This window comes from Tiliqua scincoides, chromosome 15, assembly GCF_035046505.1.
Source record: "Tiliqua scincoides isolate rTilSci1 chromosome 15, rTilSci1.hap2, whole genome shotgun sequence".
Lineage (NCBI taxonomy): Eukaryota > Metazoa > Chordata > Lepidosauria > Squamata > Scincidae > Tiliqua > Tiliqua scincoides.
The window spans coordinates 7,136,459-7,162,661 of NC_089835.1; the positions used below are offsets into that span (position 1 = coordinate 7,136,459).

General features: G+C 52.2%; 1 protein-coding gene across 1 annotated transcript; it reads right to left on the reverse strand.

Annotated features, from left to right (window-relative positions):
• Positions 1-22,072: 22,072 nt before the first annotated feature.
• On the reverse strand, positions 22,073-25,131 carry LOC136635071 (chorion class B protein M2410-like). Its single transcript, XM_066610169.1, has 3 exons — positions 25,122-25,131; positions 23,363-23,370; positions 22,073-22,591 (listed from the first exon to the last, which is right to left on the reverse strand). Exons 1-3 carry the CDS (start codon positions 25,129-25,131, stop codon positions 22,073-22,075), a joined length of 537 nt encoding a protein of 178 aa, XP_066466266.1.
• Between the last annotated feature and the right edge of the window lie 1,072 nt (positions 25,132-26,203).

The following is a 26,203-nucleotide window of genomic DNA, read 5'->3' on the forward strand; positions in this document are numbered from 1 at the left end:
CACTGTTTTATCTCACTCTTCCTCCCAGGGGAGCAGACCCCCTCCCTCATTCTACCTTCACACCCACCCTGCGAGGTTGGCAGGCTGAGAGCAAGGTGGCTGCTGAAGGCACTGTTTTATCTCACTCTTCCTCCCAGGGGAGCAGATCCCCTCCCTCATTCTACCTTCACACCCACCCTGCGAGGTTGGCAGGCTGAGAGCAAGGTGGCTGCTGAAGGCACTGATTTCCATCTCACTCTTCCTCCCAGGGGAGCAGACCCCCTCCCTCCTACCTTCACAACCACCCTACGAGGTTGGCAGGCTGAGAAGAAGGTGGCTGCTGAAGGCACTGATTTCCATCTCACTCTCCCTCCCAGGGGAGCAGACCCCCTCCCTCATTCTACCTTCACACCCACCCTGCGAGGTTGGCAGGCTGAGAGCAAGGTGGCTGCTGAAGGCACTGTTTTATCTCACTCTTCCTCCCAGGGGAGCAGACCCCCTCCCTCATTCTACCTTCACACCCACCCTGCGAGGTTGGCAGGCTGAGAGCAAGGTGGCTGCTGAAGGCACTGATTTCCATCTCACTCTTCCTCCCAGGGGAGCAGACCCCCTCCCTCATTCTACCTTCACACCCACCCTGCGAGGTTGGCAGGCTGCGAGGAAGGTGGCTGCTGAAGGCACTGATTTCCATCTCACTCTTCCTCCCAGGGGAGCAGACCCCCTCCCTCCTTCTACCTTCACACCCACCCTGCAAGGTTGGCAGGCTGAGAGGAAGGTGGCTGCTGCAGGCACTGATTTCCATCTCACTCTCCCTCCCAGGGGAGCAGACCCCCTCCCTCATTCCACCTTCACACCCACCCTGCGAGGTTGGCAGGCTGAGAGGAAGGTGGCTGCTGCAGGCACTGATTTCCATCTCACTCTCCCTCCCAGGGGAGCAGACCCCCTCCCTCATTCCACCTTCACACCCACCCTAAGGGCCGACGCCAACCAGTTCCCGCATCTTCCAGGGAAGGTCTCTCTCCGCATCTAGCATGTTGCAGATTTTGGCTGCCAGGGCCAGGTTTAGGAGCTGCCTCATCGAACACTTTGTGGGGGGAGCCCCAGGTTCACAGCTGAGGTCTACAGATAGAAATAAATGGTCCCCAATGGTGCTGTGTCCTCCCCTCAAGGACCAGCCCTGCCCAGGCAGCAGAGGCAGCTCCAGGGCTCTTGCCCCTTCCTTCTGCCCCTCTGTCCTTCTTCAGGCTTGCTTTTCTCCCTCCTTTTCGGCACCTTCTGCTTGCTTCTCTGCTAGGATGCTTCAGCCCGTCCCATCTCCCCACTTGGCCCTCCCTTGGCCAGCTTTGCTGTCCCTCAACCCGCATCCCACAAAGCAACCCAGCCCTAGCAAAGCAAGTTGATTCTGGGAGAAGGAAGGACCTCACCTGAATGAAGTTGGGCACCTGCTGACTCAGGGGCTTCCTGAGCTCCTGCTTTGTGGGTATGCAGTTCCCATCTATTGGCTGTCCACCTTTGCCGAACTCCCGTCTGGTAGAGAAAAAAGCCGCTTCCATCGGAGTCTCGGACATTTGGACTTCACCGCCAGACCCTGTTAGGAAAACAACCTGTTGGGAGGGGGAGGGGGAGTTTGCACATCAAATGGGCTGTGCTGCCCAGGCGGAAAATAAATGATTCCCCCCCCACCCCACTGCTGCTTCCGACACACAAAGCCAGGAAACTGTAGCCCGGCAAAGATCTTGGCAGTTCTGCACTGAGGCCCTAAGCAAGGGATTGTGCCCATCGGCAAACTGCCTTGACGACACCCTTAAAGCAGGTTTACTCCCGGCGTGGAAATGCCACCTGGGATGTCAAGGCAGGCTTAGAAATGGAGACTCACCAAGCCGATTAGCAGAATCCTCTTCTTCTTCCTCCTGCTGGTTGTGATGACGGGACGTTCTGGGCTGCACTCTTTATACGACTCGCTGCCGGTGGGTTGAACAGGGTGCCCTGCCAGTTCGCGTGTGGCTGTTTTATTGGCTGGATGGAAATCCGCCAACGAACTCCTCCGCCCAGTCCAAATTGGACATATTTGGCTCAAGTTACCGAGCCAAACTGCACCAGGCTGGAAAGCGTTTATGGTTTGTTTTGCAGTTCAGGTTGGATGGCAGCATGCCTGAGACAAGTGGCATGTAGGGATTGGTACCAGTGTCCGCTCTGGCCCTGCTGGCTGCAGGGTGCACACCAAAACCCGGCTCCTGCTCCCTTGCCCACAGCAAGGTTACCACATCCTGCTGCCCTGCCTAATGGGAGCAAACCTACCCCCTCCCAAATAGCAATCCATGGCAAGCCAAACAACCACCAACAGGGGCCAGGCATGTGCTGTCAATGAACATCTCCCTGGCTCCTGTGGGCTGTCCTCCCACTCTTCAAGAACGGTGTTGCCACAACTATGTACCCATAAATCTGAGATTCACCAGGCTGCCAGAAGGACAAGTGTGGGTGGTTTTACTGTTGCCAAAATTGCCAAATATTGAAAAGCTCGGCACTGAGGCTCAATCTCGGCATGCCCTACATCTGAGGAGCGGGAGATGTTGACTGTGGGTAGGCCCTTGTGAACTCAGGGGCCCCAACTCTGTGCAATTGCTGGGGAAATTTCTCCCCTGGATGGTCCCCCTACGAAAAAGGGGCTGAAATTTTGACTTGTGGCAAAGGTCTTGATGTTCTTCCAGGTTTTCCAAAGAGCTTTAATTGCTGTTCAAGTATTTCATTTCATATCACACTTTATTTTATTGTGGGTTTTTGCTCTGCTCTTGTAAAACCTCCCTGGATCCACTGATGAGGAAAATAACCCCATTAGCCGATAAAGGGAGCCCGTCAGGCAAGCAAGTCAGGGGAGCAGGGAGGCTTTGGGGCGGAGCTGAGGTTGCAGCATTGAGGCTGAGAGGAGAGCCAAGGGGCCCGCTTAGCAGGGCTGGTGTTTGCTGCTGCCACGAGAGAGGATATAGGACACTCTGCCAGGATACTCTGGAGTGAAACCCACATTGGACATCCTATATGCCAAACTAGTTCTCTCAAGAAGATTCACTAGAACAGTGATTTTCAACCTTTTTCACCTCCTGGCACACTGGCAAAGCACTGAAACGGTCAAGGCACACAATCAGCTCTTTGACCATTGACAAGGCACACTGTGCTGCCACGAAATGAACCTCTCCCAAATTCCCACGGCACACCTGGGAACCATTCACGGCACACTAGTGTGCCCTGGCCCAGTTTGCTGAAAATGGCTGCTCTAGAATCTCTAAAGAAGATTCTTTGAACTGGGGGGGGAGTAGGGTAGAGAGGACTGACTGATGTTTTCAGTTGGACGTTATGACAGCCTTCCCACCCAACGTTAGTCAGTCCTCCCAACTCTCCCCCTCCCCGTCTGCATTTCTGCATTTTGCACAGGGGTGGAATTGATGACCCCGGGGTCATCAGATGTCAACAAAAATGCCTACAGTATGTGCCCACATTTTTCCTCCATCGCCCTGGTGGAAGGTGGGAGACAGGCGGACCCACTGCAAATCCCACCTCCCTCCCAGAACCCTTATTTGCCCACCCACTCCCCTTCCTGCCCACCCCATTCACCCAAAGCAGACTCACAGCACGTTTGAAGATGTTTGGATCCATCTTTATTGCCCAGTGGTGGTTCGAGTCGCCAGGGTACAGAGAGGAATCCCTTAAGGACCGGGGTTGGTTGGCAGGGCGTCTTGGCCTCCCCTTGGGTGTTTGGGAGGGGTGGGGCATCTCCAACACCACTCATCACCTGTATCTCTCATCATCTGTACCTCTCGTGAGACTTCCAAGAATAAGCAAGAACGTGTCAAACGACACCTCCATACCAGAAAGATTCCTCTCGACCATCAGTTTTGTAGCATCCATCTCAGCGTCTGGATTATGAGGGTCCTGGTGTTGAAAGAGAAAGGGCAGAATCCTAACCAGGTCTACTCAGAAGTAAGTCCTATTTTGTTCAACAGGGGCTTACTCTCAGGAAAGTGTGGTTCGGATTGCAGCCCAAGCCAAGGAAACAGTTGATGATCCAGAAAAGATCCAAAACTTTGGCTGCTGAAGGCACTGAGATCCATCTCACTCTTCCGCCAGGGGGAACAGACCCCCTCCCTCCTTCTACCTTCACACCCACCCTGTGAGGTTGGCAGGCTGAGAGGAAGTTGGCTGCTGAAGGCCACCTAATGAGTTGCCTGCCTAAGGGCCGATGCCAACCAGTTCCCGCATCATAAGAACAGCCTCACTGGATCAGGCCATAGGCCCATCTAGTCCAGCTTCCTGTATCTCACAGCGGCCCACCAAATGCCCCAGGGAGCACACCAGATAACAAGAGACCTGCAAGGCTTCCTGGGAATTGTAGTTAAGAACATAAGAACAGCCCCACTGGATCAGGCCATAGGCCCATCTAGTCCAGCTTCCTGTATCTCACAGCAGCCCACCAAATGCCCCAGGAGCACACCAGATAACAAGAGACCTCATCCTGGTGCCCTCCCTTGCATTGGCATTCTGACATAGCCCATTTCTGAAATCAGGAGGTTGCGCATACACATCATGGCTTGTAACCCGTAATGGATTTTTCCTCTAGAAACTTGTCCAATCATCACATCCTGTGGCAAGGAGTTCCACAAACCAACCACACACTGAGTAAAGAAATATTTTCTTTTGTCTGTTCTAACTCTCCCAACACTCATTTTGAGTGGATGTCCCCTGGTTCTGGTGTTATGTGAGAGTGTAAAGAGCATCTCTCTATCCACTCTGTCCATCCCCTGCATAATTTTGTATGTCTCAATCATGTCCCCCCTCAGGCGTCTCTTTTTTAGGCTGAAGAGGCCCAAACGCCGTAGCCTTTCCTCATAAGGAAGGTGCCCCAGCCCCGTAATCATCTTAGTCGCTCTCTTTTGCACCTTTTCCATTTCCACTATGTCTTTTTTGAAATGCGGCGACCAGAACTGGAAACAATACTCCAGGTGTGGCCTTACCATAGATTTGTACAACGGCATTATAATACTAGCCGTTTTGTTCTCAATACCTTTTCTAATGATCCCAAGCATAGAATTGGCCTTCTTCACTGCCGCCGCACATTGGGTCGACACTTTCATCGACCTGTCCACCACAACCCCAAGATCTCTCTCCTGATCTGTCACAGACAGCTCAGAACCCATCAGCCTATATCTAAAGTTTTGATTTTTTGCCCCAATGTGCATGACTTTACACTTACTGACATTGAAGCACATCTGCCATTTTGCTGCCCATTCTGCCAGTCTGGAGAGATCCTTCTGGAGCTCCTCACAATCACGTCTGGTCTTCACCACTTGGAAAAATTTGGTGTCGTCTGCAAACTTAGCCATTTCATTGCTCAACCCTGTCTCCAGGTCATTTATGAAGAGGTTGAAAAGCACCGGTCCCAGGACAGATCCTTGGGGCACACCGCTTTTCACCTCTCTCCATTGTGAAAATTGCCCATTGACACCCACTCTCTGCTTCCTGGCCTCCAACCAGTTCTCAATCCACGAGAGGACCTGTCCTCTAATTCCCTGACTGTGGAGTTTTCTCAGTAGCCTTTGGTGAGAGACCGTGTCAAATGCCTTCTGAAAGTCCAGATATATAATGTCCACGGGTTCTCCCGCATCCACATGCCTGTTGACCTTTTCAAAGAATTCTATAAGGTTCGTGAGGCAAGACTTACCCTTACAGAAGCCAGGCTGACTCTCCCTCAGCAAGGCCAGTTCGTCTATGTGCATCTATGTGCATCTATGTTTGTCTATCTGTTCGTCTATGTGCATCTTCCAGGGAAGGTCTCTCTCCACATCTAGCTTGTTGCAGATTTTGGCTACCAGGGCCAGGTTTAGGAGCTGCCTCATTGGAAACTTTTTTGGGGGAGGCCCAGGTTCACAGCTGTTGGGAATGGCACTGGTCCCTCTCTGACACTGCTTGCCGCACACACAGTACACATCAAATCCCTGCTTGTACTACATGGTGCGTCCCCACGCCTGTTGCAAGTCGCCCCCTGGCTAAGGTCAAGAATCCAATCCAAAGGCAGGAGTCTTGGGTAGGTGTGGGAGGGATGGACAATCCACCAAGTCCAACCAGGTGGGCAGCTAAAGGACAACCACTGAAGCTCAGGCTGCCCTTGGGAGGGTACGGAGGGCTGAGGGCACAAGGCACACTGAAGACCAACTCAGGATGGGCTGTGGTGCCAGCCGCCAAACTCTCCCCCTCACTACTACTATCCAATCAGGTGGATAGTAGGGCCTTCCTACTTCCAAGGGATAGTAGTACTTCCTACTTCCAAGGGCCTTCCCAGTAGTTAACCACTTTGGGAGGTCTGGAAGAACATCTAGATATTTGCTACAAGCCAGAATTTCATCACCTTTTTCATAGGTTGACCATTCAGGGGAGAAATTTCCCCAGCAATTGCACACAGGTGGGGCCCCCGGGTTCATAAGGGCCTTCCCAGCAGTTAAACTCTTTGGGAGGTCTGGAAGAACATCAAGATCTTTGCCACAAGCCAGAATTTCATCTCCTTTTTCATAGGTGGACCATCCAGGGGAGAAATTTCACAAGAAATTGCACAGAGTTCGGGCCCCTGAGTTCACAAGGGCCTACCCACAGTCAACATCCCCCGCTCCTCAGATGTAGGGCATGCCGAGAAAGAGCCTCAGTGCTGAGCTTTTCAATATTTGGCAGTTAAAACAGTAAAACCACCCACACCCGGAGAATCACAAATTATGGGTACTTAGTTGTGGCCACGCCGTTCTTGAAGAGTGGGAGGACAGCCCACAGGAGCCAGGGAGATGTTCATTGACAGCACATGCCTGGCCCCTGTTGGTGGTTATTTGGCTTGCCATGGATTGCTATCTGGGAGGGGGTAGGTTTCTTCCCATTTGGCAGGGCAGCTGGATGTGGTAACCTTGCTGTGGGCAAGGGAGCAGGAGCCGGGTTTTGGTGTGCACCCTGCAGCCAGCAGGGCCAGAGCGGGCACCGGTACCAATCCCTACATGCCATCTGTCTCAGGCATGCTGCCATCCAACCTGAATTGCAATACAAACCGCAAACGCTTTCCGGCCAGGGCGAGATGGTGCAGTTTGGCTCGGTACCTTGAGCCAAACAAGTCCAATTTTGACTGGGCGGACGGGTTCGGTGGTGGATTTCCGTCCAGCCAATAAAAGTCCCCCTCGAGCGAAACAGCCACACACGAACTGGCAGGGCACCCGGTTGAACCCACCGGCAGCGAGTCGTATAAAGAGTGCAGCCCAGAACGTCCCGTCATCACAGCCAGCAGGAGGAAGAAGAAGAGGATTCTGCTCATCGGCTTGGTGAGTCTCCATTTCTAAGCCTGCCTTGACATCCCAGGTGGCATTTCCACGCCGGGAGTAAACCTGCTTTAAGGGTGTCGGCAAGGCAGTTTGCCGATGGGCACAATCCCTTGCTTAGGGCCTCAGTGCAGAACTGCCAAGATCTTTGCAGGGCTACAGATTCCAGGCTTTGTGTGTCAGAAGCAGCAGTGGGGTGGGGGGGGGGGAATTATTTATTTTCCACCTGGGCAGCACAGACCATTTGATGTGCAAACTCCCCCTCCCCCTCCCAACGGGTTTCTTTTCCTAACAGGGTCTGGCGGTGAAGTCCAAATGTCCGAGACTCCGATGGAAGCGGCTTTTCTCTTTATCAGACGGGAGTTCTGCAAATATGGGCATCAAATAGAAGGGGTCTGCTTCCTCACAAAGGAGGAGCTCAGGAAGCTCATGAGAGAGCAGATGCCCAACTTCATTAAGGTGAGGTCCTTTCTTCTCCCAGAATCAACTTGCTTTGCTAGGGGTGGGTTGCTTTGTGGGATGTGGGTTGAGGGACTGCAAAGCTGGCCAAGGGAGGGCCAAGTGGGGAGATGGGACAGGCTGAAGCATGGTAGCAGAGAAGCAAGCAGAAGGTGCCGAAGAGGAGGGAGAAAAGCAAGCAGGAAGAAGACAGAGGGGCAGAAGGAAGGGGCAAGACCCCTGGAGCTGCCTCTGCTACCTGGGCAGGGCTGGTCCTTGAGGGGAGGACACAGCACCATTGGGGTCCATTTATTTATCTATAGACCTCAGCTGTGAACCTGGGCCTCCTCCCAAAAAGTTTCCAATGAGGCAGCTCCTAAACCTGGCCCTGGTAGCCAAAATCTGCAACAAGCTAGATGTGGAGAGAGACCTTCCCTGGAAGATGCACATAGACGAACAGATAGACAAACATAGATGCACATAGATGCACATAGACGAACTGGCCTTGCTGAGGGAGAGTCAGCCTGGCTTCTGTAAGGGTAAGTCTTGCCTCACGAACCTTATAGAATTCTTTGAAAAGGTCAACAGGCATGTGGATGCGGGAGAACCCGTGGACATTATATATCTGGACTTTCAGAAGGCATTTGACACGGTCCCTCACCAAAGGCTACTGAGAAAACTCCACAGTCAGGGAATTAGAGGACAGGTCCTCTCGTGGATTGAGAACTGGTTGGAGGCCAGGAAGCAGAGAGTGGGTGTCAATGGGCAATTTTCACAATGGAGAGAGGTGAAAAGCGGTGTGCCCCAAGGATCTGTCCTGGGACCGGTGCTTTTCAACCTCTTCATAAATGACCTGGAGACAGGGTTGAGCAATGAAGTGGCTAAGTTTGCAGACGACACCAAATTTTTCCAAGTGGTGAAGACCAGACGTGATTGTGAGGAGCTCCAGAAGGATCTCTCCAGACTGGCAGAATGGGCAGCAAAATGGCAGATGTGCTTCAATGTCAGTAAGTGTAAAGTCATGCACATTGGGGCAAAAAATCAAAACTTTAGATATAGGCTGATGGGTTCTGAGCTGTCTGTGACAGATCAGGAGAGAGATCTTGGGGTTGTGGTGGACAGGTCGATGAAAGTGTCGACCCAATGTGCGGCGGCAGTGAAGAAGGCCAATTCTATGCTTGGGATGTATTGAGAACAAAACGGCTAGTATTATAATGCCGTTGTACAAATCTATGGTAAGGCCACACCTGGAGTATTGTTTCCAGTTCTGGTCGCCGCATTTCAAAAAAGACATAGTGGAAATGGAAAAGGTGCAAAAGAGAGCGACTAAGATGATTACAGGGCTGGGGCACCTTCCTTATGAGGAAAGGCTACGGCGTTTGGGCCTCTTCAGCCTAGAAAAGAGACGCCTGAGGGGGGACATGATTGAGACATACAAAATTATGCAGGGGATGGACAGAGTGGATAGAGAGATGCTCTTTACACTCTCACATAATACCAGAACCAGGGGACATCCACTCAAAATGAGTGTTGGGAGAGTTAGAACAGACAAAAGAAAATATTTCTTTACTCAGTGTGTGGTTGGTTTGTGGAACTCCTTGCCACAGGATGTGATGATTGGACAAGTTTCTAGAGGAAAAATCCATTACGGGTTACAAGCCATGATGTGTATGCGCAACCTCCTGATTTCAGAAATGGGCTATGTCAGAATGCCAATGCAAGGGAGGGCACCAGGATGAGGTCTCTTGTTATCTGGTGTGCTCCTGGGGCATTTGGTGGGCTGCTGTGAGATACAGGAAGCTGGACTAGATGGGCCTATGGCCTGATCCAGTGGGGCTGTTCTTATGTTCTTAACTACAATTCCCAGGAAGCCTTGCAGGTCTCTTGTTATCTGGTGTGCTCCCTGGGGCATTTGGTGGGCCGCTGTGAGATACAGGAAGCTGGACTAGATGGGCCTATGGCCTGATCCAGTGAGGCTGTTCTTATGATGCGGGAACTGGTTGGCATCGGCCCTTAGGCAGGCAACTCATTAGGTGGCCTTCAGCAGCCAACTTCCTCTCAGCCTGCCAACCTCACAGGGTGGGTGTGAAGGTAGAAGGAGGGAGGGGGTCTGTTCCCCCTGGCGGAAGAGTGAGATGGATCTCAGTGCCTTCAGCAGCCAAAGTTTTGGATCTTTTCTGGATCATCAACTGTTTCCTTGGCTTGGGCTGCAATCCGAACCACACTTTCCTGAGAGTAAGCCCCTGTTGAACAAAATAGGACTTACTTCTGAGTAGACCTGGTTAGGATTCTGCCCTTTCTCTTTCAACACCAGGACCCTCATAATCCAGACGCTGAGATGGATGCTACAAAACTGATGGTCGAGAGGAATCTTTCTGGTATGGAGGTGTCGTTTGACACGTACTTGCTTATTCTTGGAAGTCTCACGAGAGGTACAGATGATGAGAGATACAGGTGATGAGTGGTGTTGGAGATGCCCCACCCCTCCCAAACACCCAAGGGGAGGCCAAGACGCCCTGCCAACCAACCCCGGTCCTTAAGGGATTCCTCTCTGTACCCTGGCGACTCGAACCACCACTGGGCAATAAAGATGGATCCAAACATCTTCAAACGTGCTGTGAGTCTGCTTTGGGTGAATGGGGTGGGCAGGAAGGGGAGTGGGTGGGCAAATAAGGGTTCTGGGAGGGAGGTGGGATTTGCAGTGGGTCCGCCTGTCTCCCACCTTCCACCAGGGCGATGGAGGAAAAATGTGGGCACATACTGTAGGCATTTTTGTTGACATCTGATGACCCCGGGGTCATCAATTCCACCCCTGTGCAAAATGCAGAAATGCAGACGGGGAGGGGGAGAGTTGGGAGGACTGACTAACGTTGGGTGGGAAGGCTGTCATAACGTCCAACTGAAAACATCAGTCAGTCCTCTCTACCCTACTCCCCCCCCAGTTCAAAGAATCTTCTTTAGAGATTCTAGAGCAGCCATTTTCAGCAAACTGGGCCAGGGCACACTAGTGTGCCGTGAATGGTTCCCAGGTGTGCCGTGGGAATTTGGGAGAGGTTCATTTCGTGGCAGCACAGTGTGCCTTGTCAATGGTCAAAGAGCTGATTGTGTGCCTTGACCGTTTCAGTGCTTTGCCAGTGTGCCAGGAGGTGAAAAAGGTTGAAAATCACTGTTCTAGTGAATCTTCTTGAGAGAACTAGTTTGGCATATAGGATGTCCAATGTGGGTTTCACTCCAGAGTATCCTGGCAGAGTGTCCTATATCCTCTCTCGTGGCAGCAGCAAACACCAGCCCTGCTAAGCGGGCCCCTTGGCTCTCCTCTCAGCCTCAATGCTGCAACCTCAGCTCCGCCCCAAAGCCTCCCTGCTCCCCTGACTTGCTTGCCTGACGGGCTCCCTTTATCGGCTAATGGGGTTATTTTCCTCATCAGTGGATCCAGGGAGGTTTTACAAGAGCAGAGCAAAAACCCACAATAAAATAAAGTGTGATATGAAATGAAATACTTGAACAGCAATTAAAGCTCTTTGGAAAACCTGGAAGAACATCAAGACCTTTGCCACAAGTCAAAATTTCAGCCCCTTTTTCGTAGGGGGACCATCCAGGGGAGAAATTTCCCCAGCAATTGCACAGAGTTGGGGCCCCTGAGTTCACAAGGGCCTACCCACAGTCAACATCTCCCGCTCCTCAGATGTAGGGCATGCCGAGATTGAGCCTCAGTGCCGAGCTTTTCAATATTTGGCAATTTTGGCAACAGTAAAACCACCCACACTTGTCCTTCTGGCAGCCTGGTGAATCTCAGATTTATGGGTACATAGTTGTGGCAACACCGTTCTTGAAGAGTGGGAGGACAGCCCACAGGAGCCAGGGAGATGTTCATTGACAGCACATGCCTGGCCCCTGTTGGTGGTTGTTTGGCTTGCCATGGATTGCTATTTGGGAGGGGGTAGGTTTGCTCCCATTAGGCAGGGCAGCAGGATGTGGTAACCTTGCTGTGGGCAAGGGAGCAGGAGCCGGGTTTTGGTGTGCACCCTGCAGCCAGCAGGGCCAGAGCGGACACCAGTACCAATCCCTACATGCCATCTGTCTCAGGCATGCTGCCATCCAACCTGAACTGCAAAACAAACCGCAAACACTTTCCGGCCTGGGTGAGACGGTGCAGTTCGGCTCGGTAACTTGAGCCGAACATGTCCAATTTTGACTGGGCGGACAAGTTTGGTGGTGGATTTCCATCCAGCCAATAAAACAGCCACACGCGAACTGGCAGGGCACCCGGTTCAACCCACTGACAGCAAGTTGTTTAAGGAATACAGCCCAGAACGCCCCATCATCACAGCCAGCAGGATGAAGAAGAAGAGGATTCTGCTCATCGGCTTGGTGAGTCTCTATTTCTGAGCCTGCCTTGACATCCCAGGTGGCATTTCCACGCCGGGGAGTAAACCTGCTTTAAGGGTGTCGGCAAGGCAGTTTGCCGATGGGCACAATCCCTTGCTTAGGGCCTCAGTGCAGAACTGCCAAGATCTTTGCCGGGCTACAGTTTCCAGGCTTTGTGTGTCTGAAGCAGCAGTGGGGTGGGGGGGGGGAATCATTTATTTTCCACCGGGGCAGCACAGCCCATTTGAGGTGCAAACTCCCCCTCCCCCTCCCAACGGGTTGTTTTCCTAACAGGGTCCGGCGGTGAAGTCCAAATGTCCGAGACTCCGATGGAAGCGGCTTTTCTCTATATCAGATGGGAGTTCGGCAAAGGTGGACAGCCAATAGATGGGAACTGCATACCCACAAAGCAGGAGCTCAGGAAGCCCCTGAGTCAGCAGGTGCCCAACTTCCTTCAGGTGAGGTCCTTCCTTCTCCCAGAATCAACTTGCTTTGCTAGGGGTGGGTTGCTTTGTGGGATGTGGGTTGAGGGACAGCAAAGCTGGCCAAGGGAGGGCCAAGTGGGGAGATGGGAGGGGCTGAAGCATCCTAGCAGAGAAGCAAGCAGAAGGTGCCGAAGAGGAGGGAGAAAAGCAAGCAGGAAGAAGGACAGAGAGGCAGAAGGAAGGGGCAAGAGCCCTGGAGCTGCCTCTGCTGCCTGGGCAGGGCTGGTCCTTGAGGGGAGGACACAGCACCATTGGGGACCATTTATTTCTATCTGTAGACCTCAGCTGTGAACCTGGGGCTCCCCCCACAAAGTGTTCGATGAGGCAGCTCCTAAACCTGGCCCTGGCAGCCAAAATCTGCAACATGCTAGATGCGGAGAGAGACCTTCCCTGGAAGATGCGGGAACTGGTTGGCGTCGGCCCTTAGGGTGGGTGTGAAGGTGGAATGAGGGAGGGGGTCTGCTCCCCTGGGAGGGAGAGTGAGATGGAAATCAGTGCCTTCAGCAGCCACCTTCCTCCCAGCCTGCCAACCTCGCAGGGTGGGTGTGAAGGTGGAATGAGGGAGGGGGTCTGCTCCCCTGGGAGGAAGAGTGAGATGAAAATCAGTGCCTTCAGAAGCCACCTTCCTCTCAGCCTGCCAACCTCGCAGGGTGGGTGTGAAGGTAGAATGAGGGAGGGGTTCTGCTCCCCGGGGAGGAAGAGTGAGATGGAAATCAGTGCCTTCAGAAGCCACCTTCCTCTCAGCCTGCCAACCTCGCAGGGTGAGTGTGAAGGTAGAATGAGGGAGGGGGTCTGCTCCCCTGGGAGAGAGAGTGAGATGGAAATCAGTGCCTTCAGCAGCCACCTTCCTCCCAGCCTGCCAACCTCGCAGGGTGGGTGTGAAGGTGGAATGAGGGAGGGGGTCTGCTCCCCTGGGAGGAAGAGTGAGATGGAAATCAGTGCCTTCAGCAGCCACCTTCCTCTCAGCCTGCCAACCTCGCAGGGTGGGTGTGAAGGTAGAATGAGGGAGGGGGTCTGCTTCCCTGGGAGGGAGAGTGAGATGGAAATCAGTGCCTTCAGCAGCCAAAGTTTGCAAAGTTTTGGAGCTCTTCTGGATTGTCAACTGTTTCCTTGACTTGGGCTGCAATCCGAAACACACTTTCCTGAGAGTAAGCCCCTGTTGAACAAAATAGGACTTACTTATGAGTACACCTGGTTAGGATTCTGCCCTTTCTCTTTCAACACCAGGACCCTCAAAATCCAGACGCTGAGATGGATGCTACAAAACTGAGGATCGAAATGCATCTTTCTAATGAAATCTTGGTGTCTTGTGACAGGTTCTTGCTTAGCGTTGAAAGGGTCCTGACTTCGAAATACAGATGATGAATGGTGTTGGAGATGCCCCACCCCTCCCAAGCATCCAAGGGTTTGGGTTGCCAACCAACCCCGGTCCTTAAGGGATTCCCCTCTGTACCCCTGGGACTCGGACCACCACTGGGCAATAAAGATGGATTCAAACATCTTCAAATGTGCTGTGAGTCTGCTTTGGGTGAATGGGGTGGGCAAATAAGGGTTCTGGGAGGGAGGTGGGATTTGCAGTGGGTCCCCCTGTCGCCCACCGTCCACCAGGGTGATCGATAAAAATGTGGGTGCATACTGTAGGAATTTTTTTTGACATCTGATGACCCCGGAGTCATCATTTTCCACCCCTGTGCGAAATTTTTCCTCCTTCACCCTCACCCTCTCCCATGTATCTCTGAGGGTGCTCTACAGTTTCCTTGGGTGTCCCGGACGTCTCCTGCATGCCCCACATGTCGTAAACGCCAGGGGTTTTGGGTGCTCAGAGTTCTTGGTTCTCAAACCCTAGAGCCCTCAAGGACACCTGTTCAGTAGAACTGCCACCACCCTGTTTGTGCCAGTGTCTCAGTCCAGGGGCACTGAGCCCCTCTAGGCTTAATCCTATTCCTCGCATGCACTGAGCACTTTCTTTAATTAAAGCCTCAGTCCTCAAGTTACTAGTCCTCAATGAGTATTTGGTAGCTTGCTGAACGGCTAGGCGGGATTCTGAACCTTTGTCCCCAACAGACAATGAGCCAACTTAGTAAAAGGATTTTTACTTTATTAAATGCATAGGGTTACATAAAATTTACAAAAGGCAGCAAATGCTAGAGGCATAAAACTTCTAGGAAACATCTCAGCATTAAAATAACAAAGCTGACTGGCTATCTCTATTACTCCCTAACTCTCACCTGGGTCAGCTTTCTTTGTAGACCTTTCAGCTCCAGGGTACCTAAGAGGCCACATGACCCTGGTGGATCAGGCTCTCCCTGCAGGATGTTGCACCCACCATCTTTTCCACCAAAAGACCCCAACACACCCCTTGGGCTTTGTTCTTATACTTCTCAGGCTAACAGGATGGAGGTGACTCTGTACTTATTTAAACTGCCCAATCAGAAGCTCTTGAAGACAGAATCTTCCTGAGGTGGGGCTGGATGCTATCCCCCTAGTTCTTCCCCTCCCCACTGGAGGTCCACAGCTGCATTCCATCCTTGATGGGCACCTTTCTGTCTGCAAAGGTACTACATTATTACCTCCCATTGAGTTGTAGATTCCATTGGCTGTTGTCACTCACATCCCTGCAGCTAAGAACTGCAAGTCAATTCTCTGTTACTGGTTTAGTTTGGTTCAGGTGCTGCATGCTACTAGGCCTAAACTGTGCATATTCATGACAGTCTCCCGTTTTCCTACGGCATGAATTGTGACTCTACAACTCTGGCCGGCCCTCCTTCCTGATATTCGTGCCCCGATACATCATGATCCATTAGCCCTCTTCCCACAGAGGCTGCAGCCCAGCGGGGAAACCGGATCGGTGGGTGAGCTTGACGCAGTGCAGGATGAACTCCGGTGGCGCAGGTGTACGAGTGGGGCAAGAGTCCAAAGGACATGTCGCTGTTTGCCGTAAGCCAAGTCAGCATTTCAGGGCCAGGGCGCCTGATCCTGCCAGCGTCCTTAAACTGTCATCATCCAAGGTTCTAAACAGGGCATGCTGCGTTCTGGGTTTCCCTGATCAACTCCATGTTCTGGCGCATTGTGCTTCAGTTGACTACATTGCGTGAACAACTTGGGCAGTCCAACAACACTCTTGGGTCAGCTGATTTCTCAATCGGACAATCCCTGGCACGCCATTGGCACCCACAAGCAGCCAACGTGGTATAAAAGCCTCCACCAGGATTGCCCCCAAGGTTGTTCATCGCCTCCTTGTGTTTTCTGCTCCAGAGAGACCCAGGTAGGCCCACCTGGCGGGACCTTTTCCGGTCAGCAGAAATACTTGATCTCTATTGGGATATTTTATGCTGTCTGTCTGTCTGTCTGTCTGTCTGTCTGTCTGTCTGTCTGTCTGTCTGTCTGTCTGTCTGTCTTTAACCCATTTCTGCCCAGCCCAGAGGTGTCCACATTTGATCCCTGTTGTGTATATGCAACCATGGGCAGAAACGGCTTAAACCCCACAGTGTTCTATGTGGATCACTTTAGGGATATTTTTATGAAGAGGCTGTCGGCATTCATTTCACAAATTGTGGCGTCCAATGTGAAGCGTGCCCCTATTTCTTGAAGTTTCTTAGTTTATAGGTGTCAATTGTAGCTTGGTGTTATTACCAAACGAATCTCTAGTCAGCTCCTTTAAGTTTTTTATGTATGAAAGTGCTCAATGTTTTTGTAACTGTATGCCAATAAAGGTACTGAAACTGAAAAACTGATATTTTATGCTGTCTGTCTGTCTGTCTGTCTGTCTGTCTGTCTGTCTGTCTGTCTGTCTGTCTGTCTGTCATAAACTAGAAAGATGCCCCACAGAGTGTGTTGTCTGTATTTTGTGTATCTGGGTGCTTAACAGAGAGAGAGAGAGAGAGAGAGAGAGAGAGAGAGAGAGAGAGAGAGAGAGAGAGATCTGGGAACACTTTGTGTGGAGCCCCTACTATGAGAGTGATCCCCTGAGATTCAGTGTTTTCCTGGGAAGGGGGTACTACCGAGATGGCTGACCTCTGCCTGGTCTGATGAACTGGGCAGTTTGTAGCAGATACAGAGCACCAAACCTCCCCCCCCACCCATTCAGCTGCACGTCCAGAGTTCAATGCTGAGGTCAGTAGAGCTGACGGACTTTTGAAAAGGGACATAAATAAATAAAGCACTTTCAGTGAGAGAAGCGTCCTGTCTTCAGGCAGACACAGAAGAGGAGGGGCTCTCAGACTCTGCAGCCTGACCCAGAGCAGGAGCGCTGACCCCTCTCTGGACTTTGCAGCAGAATGGGTGGGGAGGGGGTCAGAGGTAGAGTGCGGTAGAGTAAGAAAGACTAATTGGGGTCCCAGGGTAAGGACTTATCTTGGGCCTGATTTTTCAGAGGGTGCTACATACGGCTAGAATATATGGAGTCTGGTCCAACAAGAAGCTGACGGAACATACCAAGATCCAGGTCTACAGAGCTTGCATCCTGAGTACACTTCTGTACTGCAGCGAGTCATGGACTCTCTGCTCACAACAGGAGAGGAAACTGAACGCTTTCCACATGCGCTGCCTTCGACGTATTCTCGGCATCACCTGGCAGGACAAAGTTCCAAACAACACAGTCCTGGAACGTGCTGGAATCCCTAGCATGTATGCACTACTGAAACAGAGACGCCTGCGTTGGCTCGGTCATGTTGTGAGAATGGATGATGGCCGGATCCCAAAGGATCTCCTCTATGGAGAACTCGTGCAAGGAAAGCGCCCTACAGGTAGACCACAGCTGCGATACAAGGACATCTGCAAGAGGGATCTGAAGGCCTTAGGAGTGGACCTCAGCAGGTGGGAAACCCTGGCCTCTGAGCGGCCCGCTTGGGGGCAGGCTGTGCAGCACGGCCTTTCCCAGTTTGAAGAGACACTTGGCCAACAGTCTGAGGCTAAGAGGCAAAGAAGAAGGCCCATAGCCAGGGAGACAGACCAGGGACAGACTGCACTTGCTCCCGGTGTGGAAGGGATTGTCACTCCCGAATCGGCCTTTTCAGCCACACTAGACGCTGTTCCAGAACCACCTTTCAGAGCGCGATACCAGAGTCTTTCGAGACTGAAGGTTGCCAACAACTTCATGGAGGTCATTTCTTGGTTGCTCTTCCTCCCCTGTGCCCAGCCAGACCGGCTTCAGCAGGGACACCCATAAATTCTACTTCCTGCCAGGAGAGACCGGCGTCCTAGGAACCCTCTGCGACAGCCCCAAGGCGAAAAGGGGACATTCTGTCCCTGCTAAATCTAAGAGGGGCAGCGCTTCAAAAAGGGACTCTTGTCCAGTGAGCAGGGGGTTAAAACACCATTGGTCCAGTGGCATCACAAGGGCTTGTGTCACCTGCTGCGGAGGGCCAGCTCATGAGGAGGTCACCCCCATGATGGACCTCCTCTCATGCAGTGGGCAGGGCAGAGCCCTGGGGGGTGGGCATGAGGATGTACCACTGCCCTGCCCCCACTGTTCTTTTTTGGGGGGTGGGAGGCTATAACTTTTGATAGAATAAAGAGTGTGAGGAGGTTGGCACATCGCCAAGTAAGAGGAGAAGCTTTTGGCAGCCCACCTCGGGCATCAAATGGTCTCGGGCCACCCTTCCTGCAGGAAAATCATGTTTGAAAGGAAAACCAGGCAGGGATATCATGTTTCAAGATGCCTTTCAAAGGGGATTGGACAGGTGGATGGAGCCAAAGTTCATCCCAGGTGAGAAGCCAGGCTGGGTCAATGCATGACTTTAGAGGAGGTTATCCCTGAATGCCAAGTGCAAGGGAGGGGCACCAGGATGCAGCGATCTTGTGGGCTCCCTGGGGCATCTGGTGGGTCACTGTGGGATGCAAGAAGCTGGACTGGATGGGCCCTGGGCCTGATCAAGCAGGGCTCTTCTTATGTTCTGATGTTAATAATGTGCGCATAGACTGATACCCCTAAAGGTCATCCAAACAATCAATGCTGGGTCTTCCATTCCTCTTCTTAAAGAAGCCTGTTCAGGCAACTATTAAGTCCTCTTGTTTTAAATGGGACGGTGTTCATTCATATTTACATCAACAAATCAAAAAGTAAAATGAGTGTAAATCTTAGCACTTAAATCGGGTCCCTGGGGTGATGGCTCTGTGCAGTTTGTGAGTCTAGGAGCTCCATCTAGTGGCTGGATGAGGTTGCAACGCCCCACCCCGTGGAACACCAGCTGCTTAAAAGTGATTTATTCTGAGAAGTGAAAGATCCTGGCTATGGGGTGTAACGTGATGACATTTAAATAAAATTTGGGGGAACGTTTTGGGTTTTATTGCAAAGGGATCTTTACAAATATTTTAGTGCAAGGCATCTGCAAACGTGGCACGGAGATCCCCTCATCAGGGACTCGGGTAGCACACCCCTCACCCCTCCGCCCAAGCTGTGGCACCTTGGGGTGCCCACGGAAGCATCCCTGCTCAGCCGCCGCCCTTGGTCATGACCCTTGTGCACTTTTGTTCCAAGATGACAAGCTCCTTAGGGACGGTGAGCCATTTATTTTTTGCCTTTGCTCTGGCAAAGGCTCTTTGATCTCTCCTCATCCTGGAGAGGAGGGAAACAATTCCCTAGGAGGGACTCCTTCTCCAGGGGACGGGTCCGTATCCGAACTCACTCAGGATACTCCTCGGCGGGAGGGGGTTCGGGGGCTTCTTGTAGTGGGGGATTCAATTATTAGAAAAATAGAGAGGAGTGTTTGCGAAGGATGTGAAGACCGCATGGCGACTTGCCCGCCTGGTGCGAAGGTTGCGGACATCACTGCTCGTCTAGACTGGCTGGTAGACAGTGCTGGGGAGGAGGTAGCGGTTGTGGTGCATGTTGGTACCAACGAAGTGGGCAAGTGTAGCCGGGAGGTCCTGGAGGCCAAATTTAGGTAGGAAGCTGAAAGCCAGGACCTCAAAGGTAGCGTTCTCTGAAGTTCCACACGCAGGGCCAGCTAGGCAGGCGGAGATCAGGGGACTCAATAGGTGGATGAGACAATGGTGTAGGGAGGAGGGTTTTAGATTTGATAGGCACTGGGGAATGTTTTGGGACAAGCGGGGCCTGTAAAAGAGGGACGGGCTTCACTTGAACCAGAATGGAACCAGACTGCTGGCGCATAACATTAAAATGGTGGCAGAGCAGCTTTTAAACTGACCCCTGGGGGAAGGCCAACAGGAGCCGAGGGGCATCCGGTTTGGGACTCCTCATCCCTATGGGACGAGGATGGGGAGGTTAGAGAACAACAAGACAAAGGCAGAGTAGGAGAAGAAATTGGGAATGGTAGCGTGATGGGATGTGATAGATGGTTTGGCACAATGAGAGGATGCGGGGACAAAGGAGCGACATCCAGGGGCATTCCGTGTACAAATGCTTTTATGCGAATGCCCAAAGTCTCCAAGCAAAGATGGGAGAACAGGAATGTCTAGTGACAAGGGAAAACATTGACATAGTGGGCATAACGGAAACCTGGTGGAATGCGGACAATCACTGGGATATGGTAATCCCAGTCTATAAACTCTACAGGAGGAACAGGCAGGGGCATGTTGGAGGTGGGGTGGCCGTTTATGTTAAGGAAGGGATAGAATCCAGCAAAGTAGTGATTGAAGGCGGGTCCGACTCCACCGTAGAATCTCTGTGGGTTAAATTACCAGGCCTGAGGAGCGATGTAATACTGGGGGCGTGCTATCGTCCTCCAGACCAGAAATCGGATGGGGTCCTTGAAATGAGGAAACAGATCAGGGAGGTGACAAGGAGGGACAGGGTTGTAATCATGGGGGACTTCAATTATCCTCATGTAGACTGGGTCAATTTGTGATCTGGTCACGAAAAGGAGACCAGATTCCTTGACGTGCTAAATGACTGTGCCTTAGAGCAGCTAGTCATGGAGCCCACCAGAGAACAGGTGACTCTGAATTTATTATTGTGCGGTACTCAGGACCTGGTTAGAGATGTCAGTGTTACGGAGCCATTGGGGAACAGTGATCATGCTGCGATCCGTTTCGACATGCACGTCAGGGGAAGAATACTGGGCAAATCTCTCACAAAAACCCTTGACTTCCAACGGGCGGATTTCCCTCAAATGAGGAGGCTGGTTAGAAGGAGGTTGAAAGGGAGGGTAAAAAGAGTCCAATCTCTCCAGAGTGCATGGAGGCTGCTTAAAACAACAGTAATAGAGGCCCAGCAGAGGTGCATACCACAAAGAAAGAAGGGCTCCACTCAATCCAGGAGGTGCCCACATGGCTTACGAGTCAAGGTAGAGAGGCTGTAAAGGGCAAGGAAGCTTGAAGTCTTGCCCTAATGAAGAGAATAAAAAGGAACATAAACTGTGCCAAAAGAAATGGAAGAAGGTGATACGGCTGCCATGCCATCAAAAGCCATGGCAAATGTGCCATAGGGGAGGATTTGGAAGTAAGGAGCGACCCTACGCTGTCCCGCTGGGGCTGAATCCAGCCTGATAGATGGTGGTGTTAACTACAGCAGCGAATGGTGTAGGAGGGCAGAAGAGAGATAGGGAGAGGGGGTGTTGGTGTGCGGAAGGGCAGGGAGGTGGCGGTTCAGTCTTAGACGACTTCAGGGATGGTGGAGCAGGCATCCACCATATTCTAACCCCCTTCCTGGGCCAGAATACCCTACATGGGGCATCTCAGACTTGCACCACTGATGCAATTTGGTGTACCCCAATGGTTGGACTTGATCCCTTATCCCGAGGAGACCTCTGGCCCACTCAATTTCAGCACAAGGGCTGTGTGGCTCTGATGTACCAGGGCCGGATTGGACGGGGATGTCGGTTTCTTGCTTTAATTCCCTCTCTTCACCCGGATCAGGGGCTGCCCCCATGATTCCCTCAAAGTTGGGGGTGGGGGGTCTAGAGGGTCAGAGACAACAAGCTTCCCTTTCTCCCTTGTGCCTTGAACCCCCAAGGCAATTTTGATGTCCACACGTGGAAACAACACCAGGAGACCAGATCTATGATGCTCAATCAGTTTTATTAGGAATGAAAATACAGACAGTGGAGAATTTCCAATAAGCAGGTTGAATTTGGACAGCGACAGTGTCAGTGATCCGCTTTCCCCATATTGAATATTTTCTATGAAAGTGGGTGGGGGGTGGGGCTAGTACACATTTAAATAACATTTACCCCCCCCCCCTCCATTAGAGAAAGCCCCACTGACACCGTTTCCCTATTCAGCTGCATTCACATTTAAGGGGCTGAGTTGATCCCTGCTCTAATCTTTGTCTTAACACTGCTGGAGGGGGCTCCAAGATGCCCCCATGAATGGATGAATCGACCATCAGAAGAAGGGAATAAAGGAAGTGGGGTGAATTCAGGTTGCAGACAGATGTAGCTGGGGCTGATTCTCAGGGATGCTGAGCGCCCCCTAACTTAACCCGGCTAGAGGGTGCTCAGAATAGCCAAACCCACCGTGGACCGTCCAATTGACCTTTTTCCTATGTAGCCAGTCCATCAGAATTTAGCAGGGGGACCAGCAGACGCTGCCTCTGCGGCCAGAACGGCGCACGAGCAGGCCGCCCCCAAGGTTACCGCCGTAGATAGCTCTGCCGTATCCGTAGCCACCAGAGAAGCCGGATCCGACGATCCCGGTGCCGCCAATGGCGCATGGAGTGTTGCCTCCCACGGTAGTGGGCTCACAGCTGGCAGAGAGGATGGCCCCTGGGATGGTCACCACGGAGGGAGGGGGCTGGATGACCACTTCAGATGGTGGGATCTGGTTGATGGGTTGAGGGATGACCCCGGACAGGGTGCCGAGGTTGCCGGAAGTTTCAACCTGGGCGCCGGAACCGTATCCGTACCCCAGACCTCCGTAGCCCAGACCGCCGTAGCCCCATCCGAGACCTCCGTATCCAAGACCCCCGTAGCCCCATCCGAGGCCTCTGCAGCCTGTCGATCCCAAGCCCACGATTGGGGTGGAATCGCAGGACGGGACGGTGCAGGCTGGTCCGCAGTTGGCCATGTCTGAGCGAGGGGGAGCCTGGAAGAGAAGAAGGAGGGACACAAGTTAGACACATGGTGTGCTCCAAGTGGGGGGGTGATGCTTTCCCCCCCCCCCGGCCATTCTTCCAACAAGACTGAGCCATATTAAGCAACCTCTGAGTGGTTGAGATTGCACCACCTGGAGGGCTTCATATGCAAGACCCACTGTCCAGAGTTTGGGCATAGTTGTGAGGGAGGCCATGTGCCACCATGACAAAAGCACTTAGCACCATTCTAAGCTCAGAGGGCCCAATGGGCTGGCATGTCAGTGGGCATCCTCACATCTCCTGGTCTGCAAACTGGGCTGCTCAGTGATTTGGCTCATCCGTTCTCAATCCACGTATCCTAAAGGACATGGGACCAGTCTGACTGCCATGTCTTCTTATGAGCTGTCGCTCAAAGGGAGTGATGGGCCTTCAGGTAGGGAACCCCAGCCCTTCCTCACTCAACAGCAGCCCCTCAGGTTTCAGCGGGAGGAGGAAGGCCCTCAGGACCAGTTCCATGGGGGCAGTTCAGAAAAACCCTCTCCGCACGGAAGAGAAGTTTACGAGATTCAGTTCCCAGCAGCTGCCTGGACTCCTGTACAGCATCAGGAGTCCCAAAGAGCTAGACCTGGTGTCGGGAATCCCCCACTGAGATTCTGCAGGATCGTCACCCAAAAGCCCATGATGGAGACTGGGTCTAAGCCTGCATCGCTATGAGGTTCCTCTCCTTCTCGGTCACCTCCGATTTCTTTAGGTAGAAAAGGCCCTGGACAAGCCCCACTTACCTGTTCCTCTGAGGAGTGAGAAGGCAAGAGAAGGTGAGAGGAGAAGCTGATGGGAGACTGTGGAGGGACGGGAGCTTTTTATACTGTGTCCGTGGCACCCTGGCTGCTTGAGACCCACCCCTTTCCCTCGTGATCTTAATTACCCACCCTCCAAATCTGCTGCTTTCATCGCATCCAAAATTACTTTAATAACACGGAGCAAAGAATTTCTGCTTTCATCAGCCCAGCAGAACAAAGACACTTCCTGGTGTTTGTCCTGTCCTCTCCCCCACCCCACTCTTGGCATTTCATGAAGAACTCCCATATTTTGCCCACTGATGTGGGTGGAAGGCTTACGAGAGACATTGGATCTGAGTGAATATTCACAGGATGGAAGAGTTCTTTGGGGGAGGTCTCCGGGGTCTTGGTTTCCACCTGGGTGGTTTAGAGCAAGCCAAATATCATCTCATGTGGGGTCTTTCCATTTGGGAGGACAACTGAAGCCGTCCCCTCAGTCTGCAGTTCTGTCCACCTGCTTGCCTACACTACTCCTTCTGTGACTAGGATTGGAAATGGAAGAGGGGCCAGAGAGGAGGGAGAAATGTGGGGAGGGGGGAGGAGAGTGCTGAGATGGAGCGTTGGAGTGGGGGGGCCAGGCTGGCACAGAACTGGTACTGGGGTCAGCATCTGGTATGGCACCACGAGAGGTCTTAGGCTGGCCCCAATCCATAGTTGATTTCAAGGCACAGTTCATGAGAAGGCTCCAAATTTTGTCTGGCTCACGTATGAAGCTTTGGCTTTTACTCGGTTCCATGGCATTTATTGCTATGCTCAAAGCACAGCACAGGGTTGGGGGAGACAGCACCTGGCATCTCATTTCAGGAGGTCTCAGGCTGGCTTTGATCCACAGTTGATTTCAGGTAGGTAGGTTGGCAACCTTCAGTCTTGAAAGACTATGGTATAAGCCTACAGCACCAGGTATTCCCAGGCGGTCTCCCATCCAAGTTCCTGGAAGGAAAAAGGCTATACCCACACAATGGGGACACACAGTTTCCCCATGAAATTTTGCATGCAGCCAGACAGGCCTAGGGAATTGAGCTGTAAAGTGGGAGGTGCCCCTGGGTGACTTGGAGCTGGCATTTGATTGGGGTAATTTATTACGAGCTCCTCCGGCTCATTAAGCCAACTAGCTTTTTCAAAACGGGCACCGTTTCTTTAATGGCAGCCTTGAAAGAAGTGATTAGCTGAACGAATACAGTAGTTAGCAGAGAGATCACAAAGTCAGCAACGCTTAATGGGGAGGCACTCCAAGCACTTTGTGGCGGGGAACCTGGCCCTGATCCCAGCCACTTCCTGTTGGGCGTGGACGGTTCACATTCTCCGACAGAGGAATGCCTGCCAGCCTCTGAAACTGTTGACGAGCCCAGAATGAATGAACAAGCAGCGCGTGGGACCCAGGGGTGTATTCCCACATCGAACCCTGAGCACTCTTCAAGGCTAAATTACGACATTAGTAGGGCTTATCTCGCCGTGCAATTACTTGCCTAGGACAAAAACGGGTCTGCAGATCTTTCATAATTGTGCTGTTCAGCACATACGTGAAACATGACTTGTGAGCATTTTCCCATGGCCAAAAGAGAGAGGAGCATTCCTTCTTTCTTGCAGATATATTAACCTTATAGGTATTAAGGCAGTATGTTTGTTTGGGAATGATAATGCTTGATACAGGTGGGCCCTGGTATTGGTGCATCATTGGCGCATGGTCTTGTTATTGGCGTACCGTTATCCATGGTTTCAATTATGCGCTGGTCTGGAAGGTAAGAACATAAGAACATAAGAGCAGCCCCACTGGATCAGGCCATAGGCCCATCTAGTCCAGCTTCCTGTATCTCACAGTGGCCAACCAAATGCTCCAGGGAGCATAAGAACATAAGAGCAGCCCCACTGGATCAGGCCATAGGCCCATCTAGTCCAGCTTCCTGTATCTCACAGTGGCCCACCAAATGCTCCAGGGAGCATAAGAACATAAGAGCAGCCCCACTGGATCAGGCCATATGCCCATCTAGTCCAGCTTCCTGTATCTCACAGCCGCCCACCAAATGCCCCAGGGAGCACACCAGATAACAAGAGACCTCATCCTGGTGCCCTCCCTTGCGTCTGGCATTCTGACATAGCCCATTTCTAAAATCAGGAGGTTGCGCATACACATCATGGCTTGTAACCCGTAATGGATTTTTCCTCCAGAAACTTGTCCAATCCCCTTTTAAAGGCGTCCAGGCTAGTTGCCATCACCACCTCCTGTGGCAAGGAGTTCCACAGACCAATCACACGCTGAGTAAAGAAATATTTTCTTTTGTCTGTCCTAACTCTCCCAACACTCAATTTTAGCGGATGTCCCCTGGTTCTGGTGTTACGTGAGAGTGTAAAGAGCATCTCCCTATCCACTCTGTCCGTCCCCTGCATAATTTTGTATGTCTCAATCATGTCCCCCCTCAGGCGTCTCTTTTCTAGGCTGAAGAGGCCCAAACGCCATAGCTGGGCATCGGTTCCACAGGGGGGTCCACAGAAGGTACAGGGTATCAATTCCACAGGGGGTCCACAGGAAGTCCACCTCCCACAAAATTCCATGGACAATCAAATCCATGGGGAGAGGGGGCAGGTGGGCTGGGCTTTTGGGGACCTCCTGGATGTGACCAAAACTTGCTTCTGATCATTTTTAGGAGGTGCATCTGAGGTGTGGGGGGGGGGGCATGTACATGTGGGTTCCCTCTCAGGCCCTCCAACCAAGGGCTCAGCAGCTGTGGATATTCAAATCAGGGTTAGGAACTGGATAAGGAGGAGGACCCACTGTACGTTGGGGGG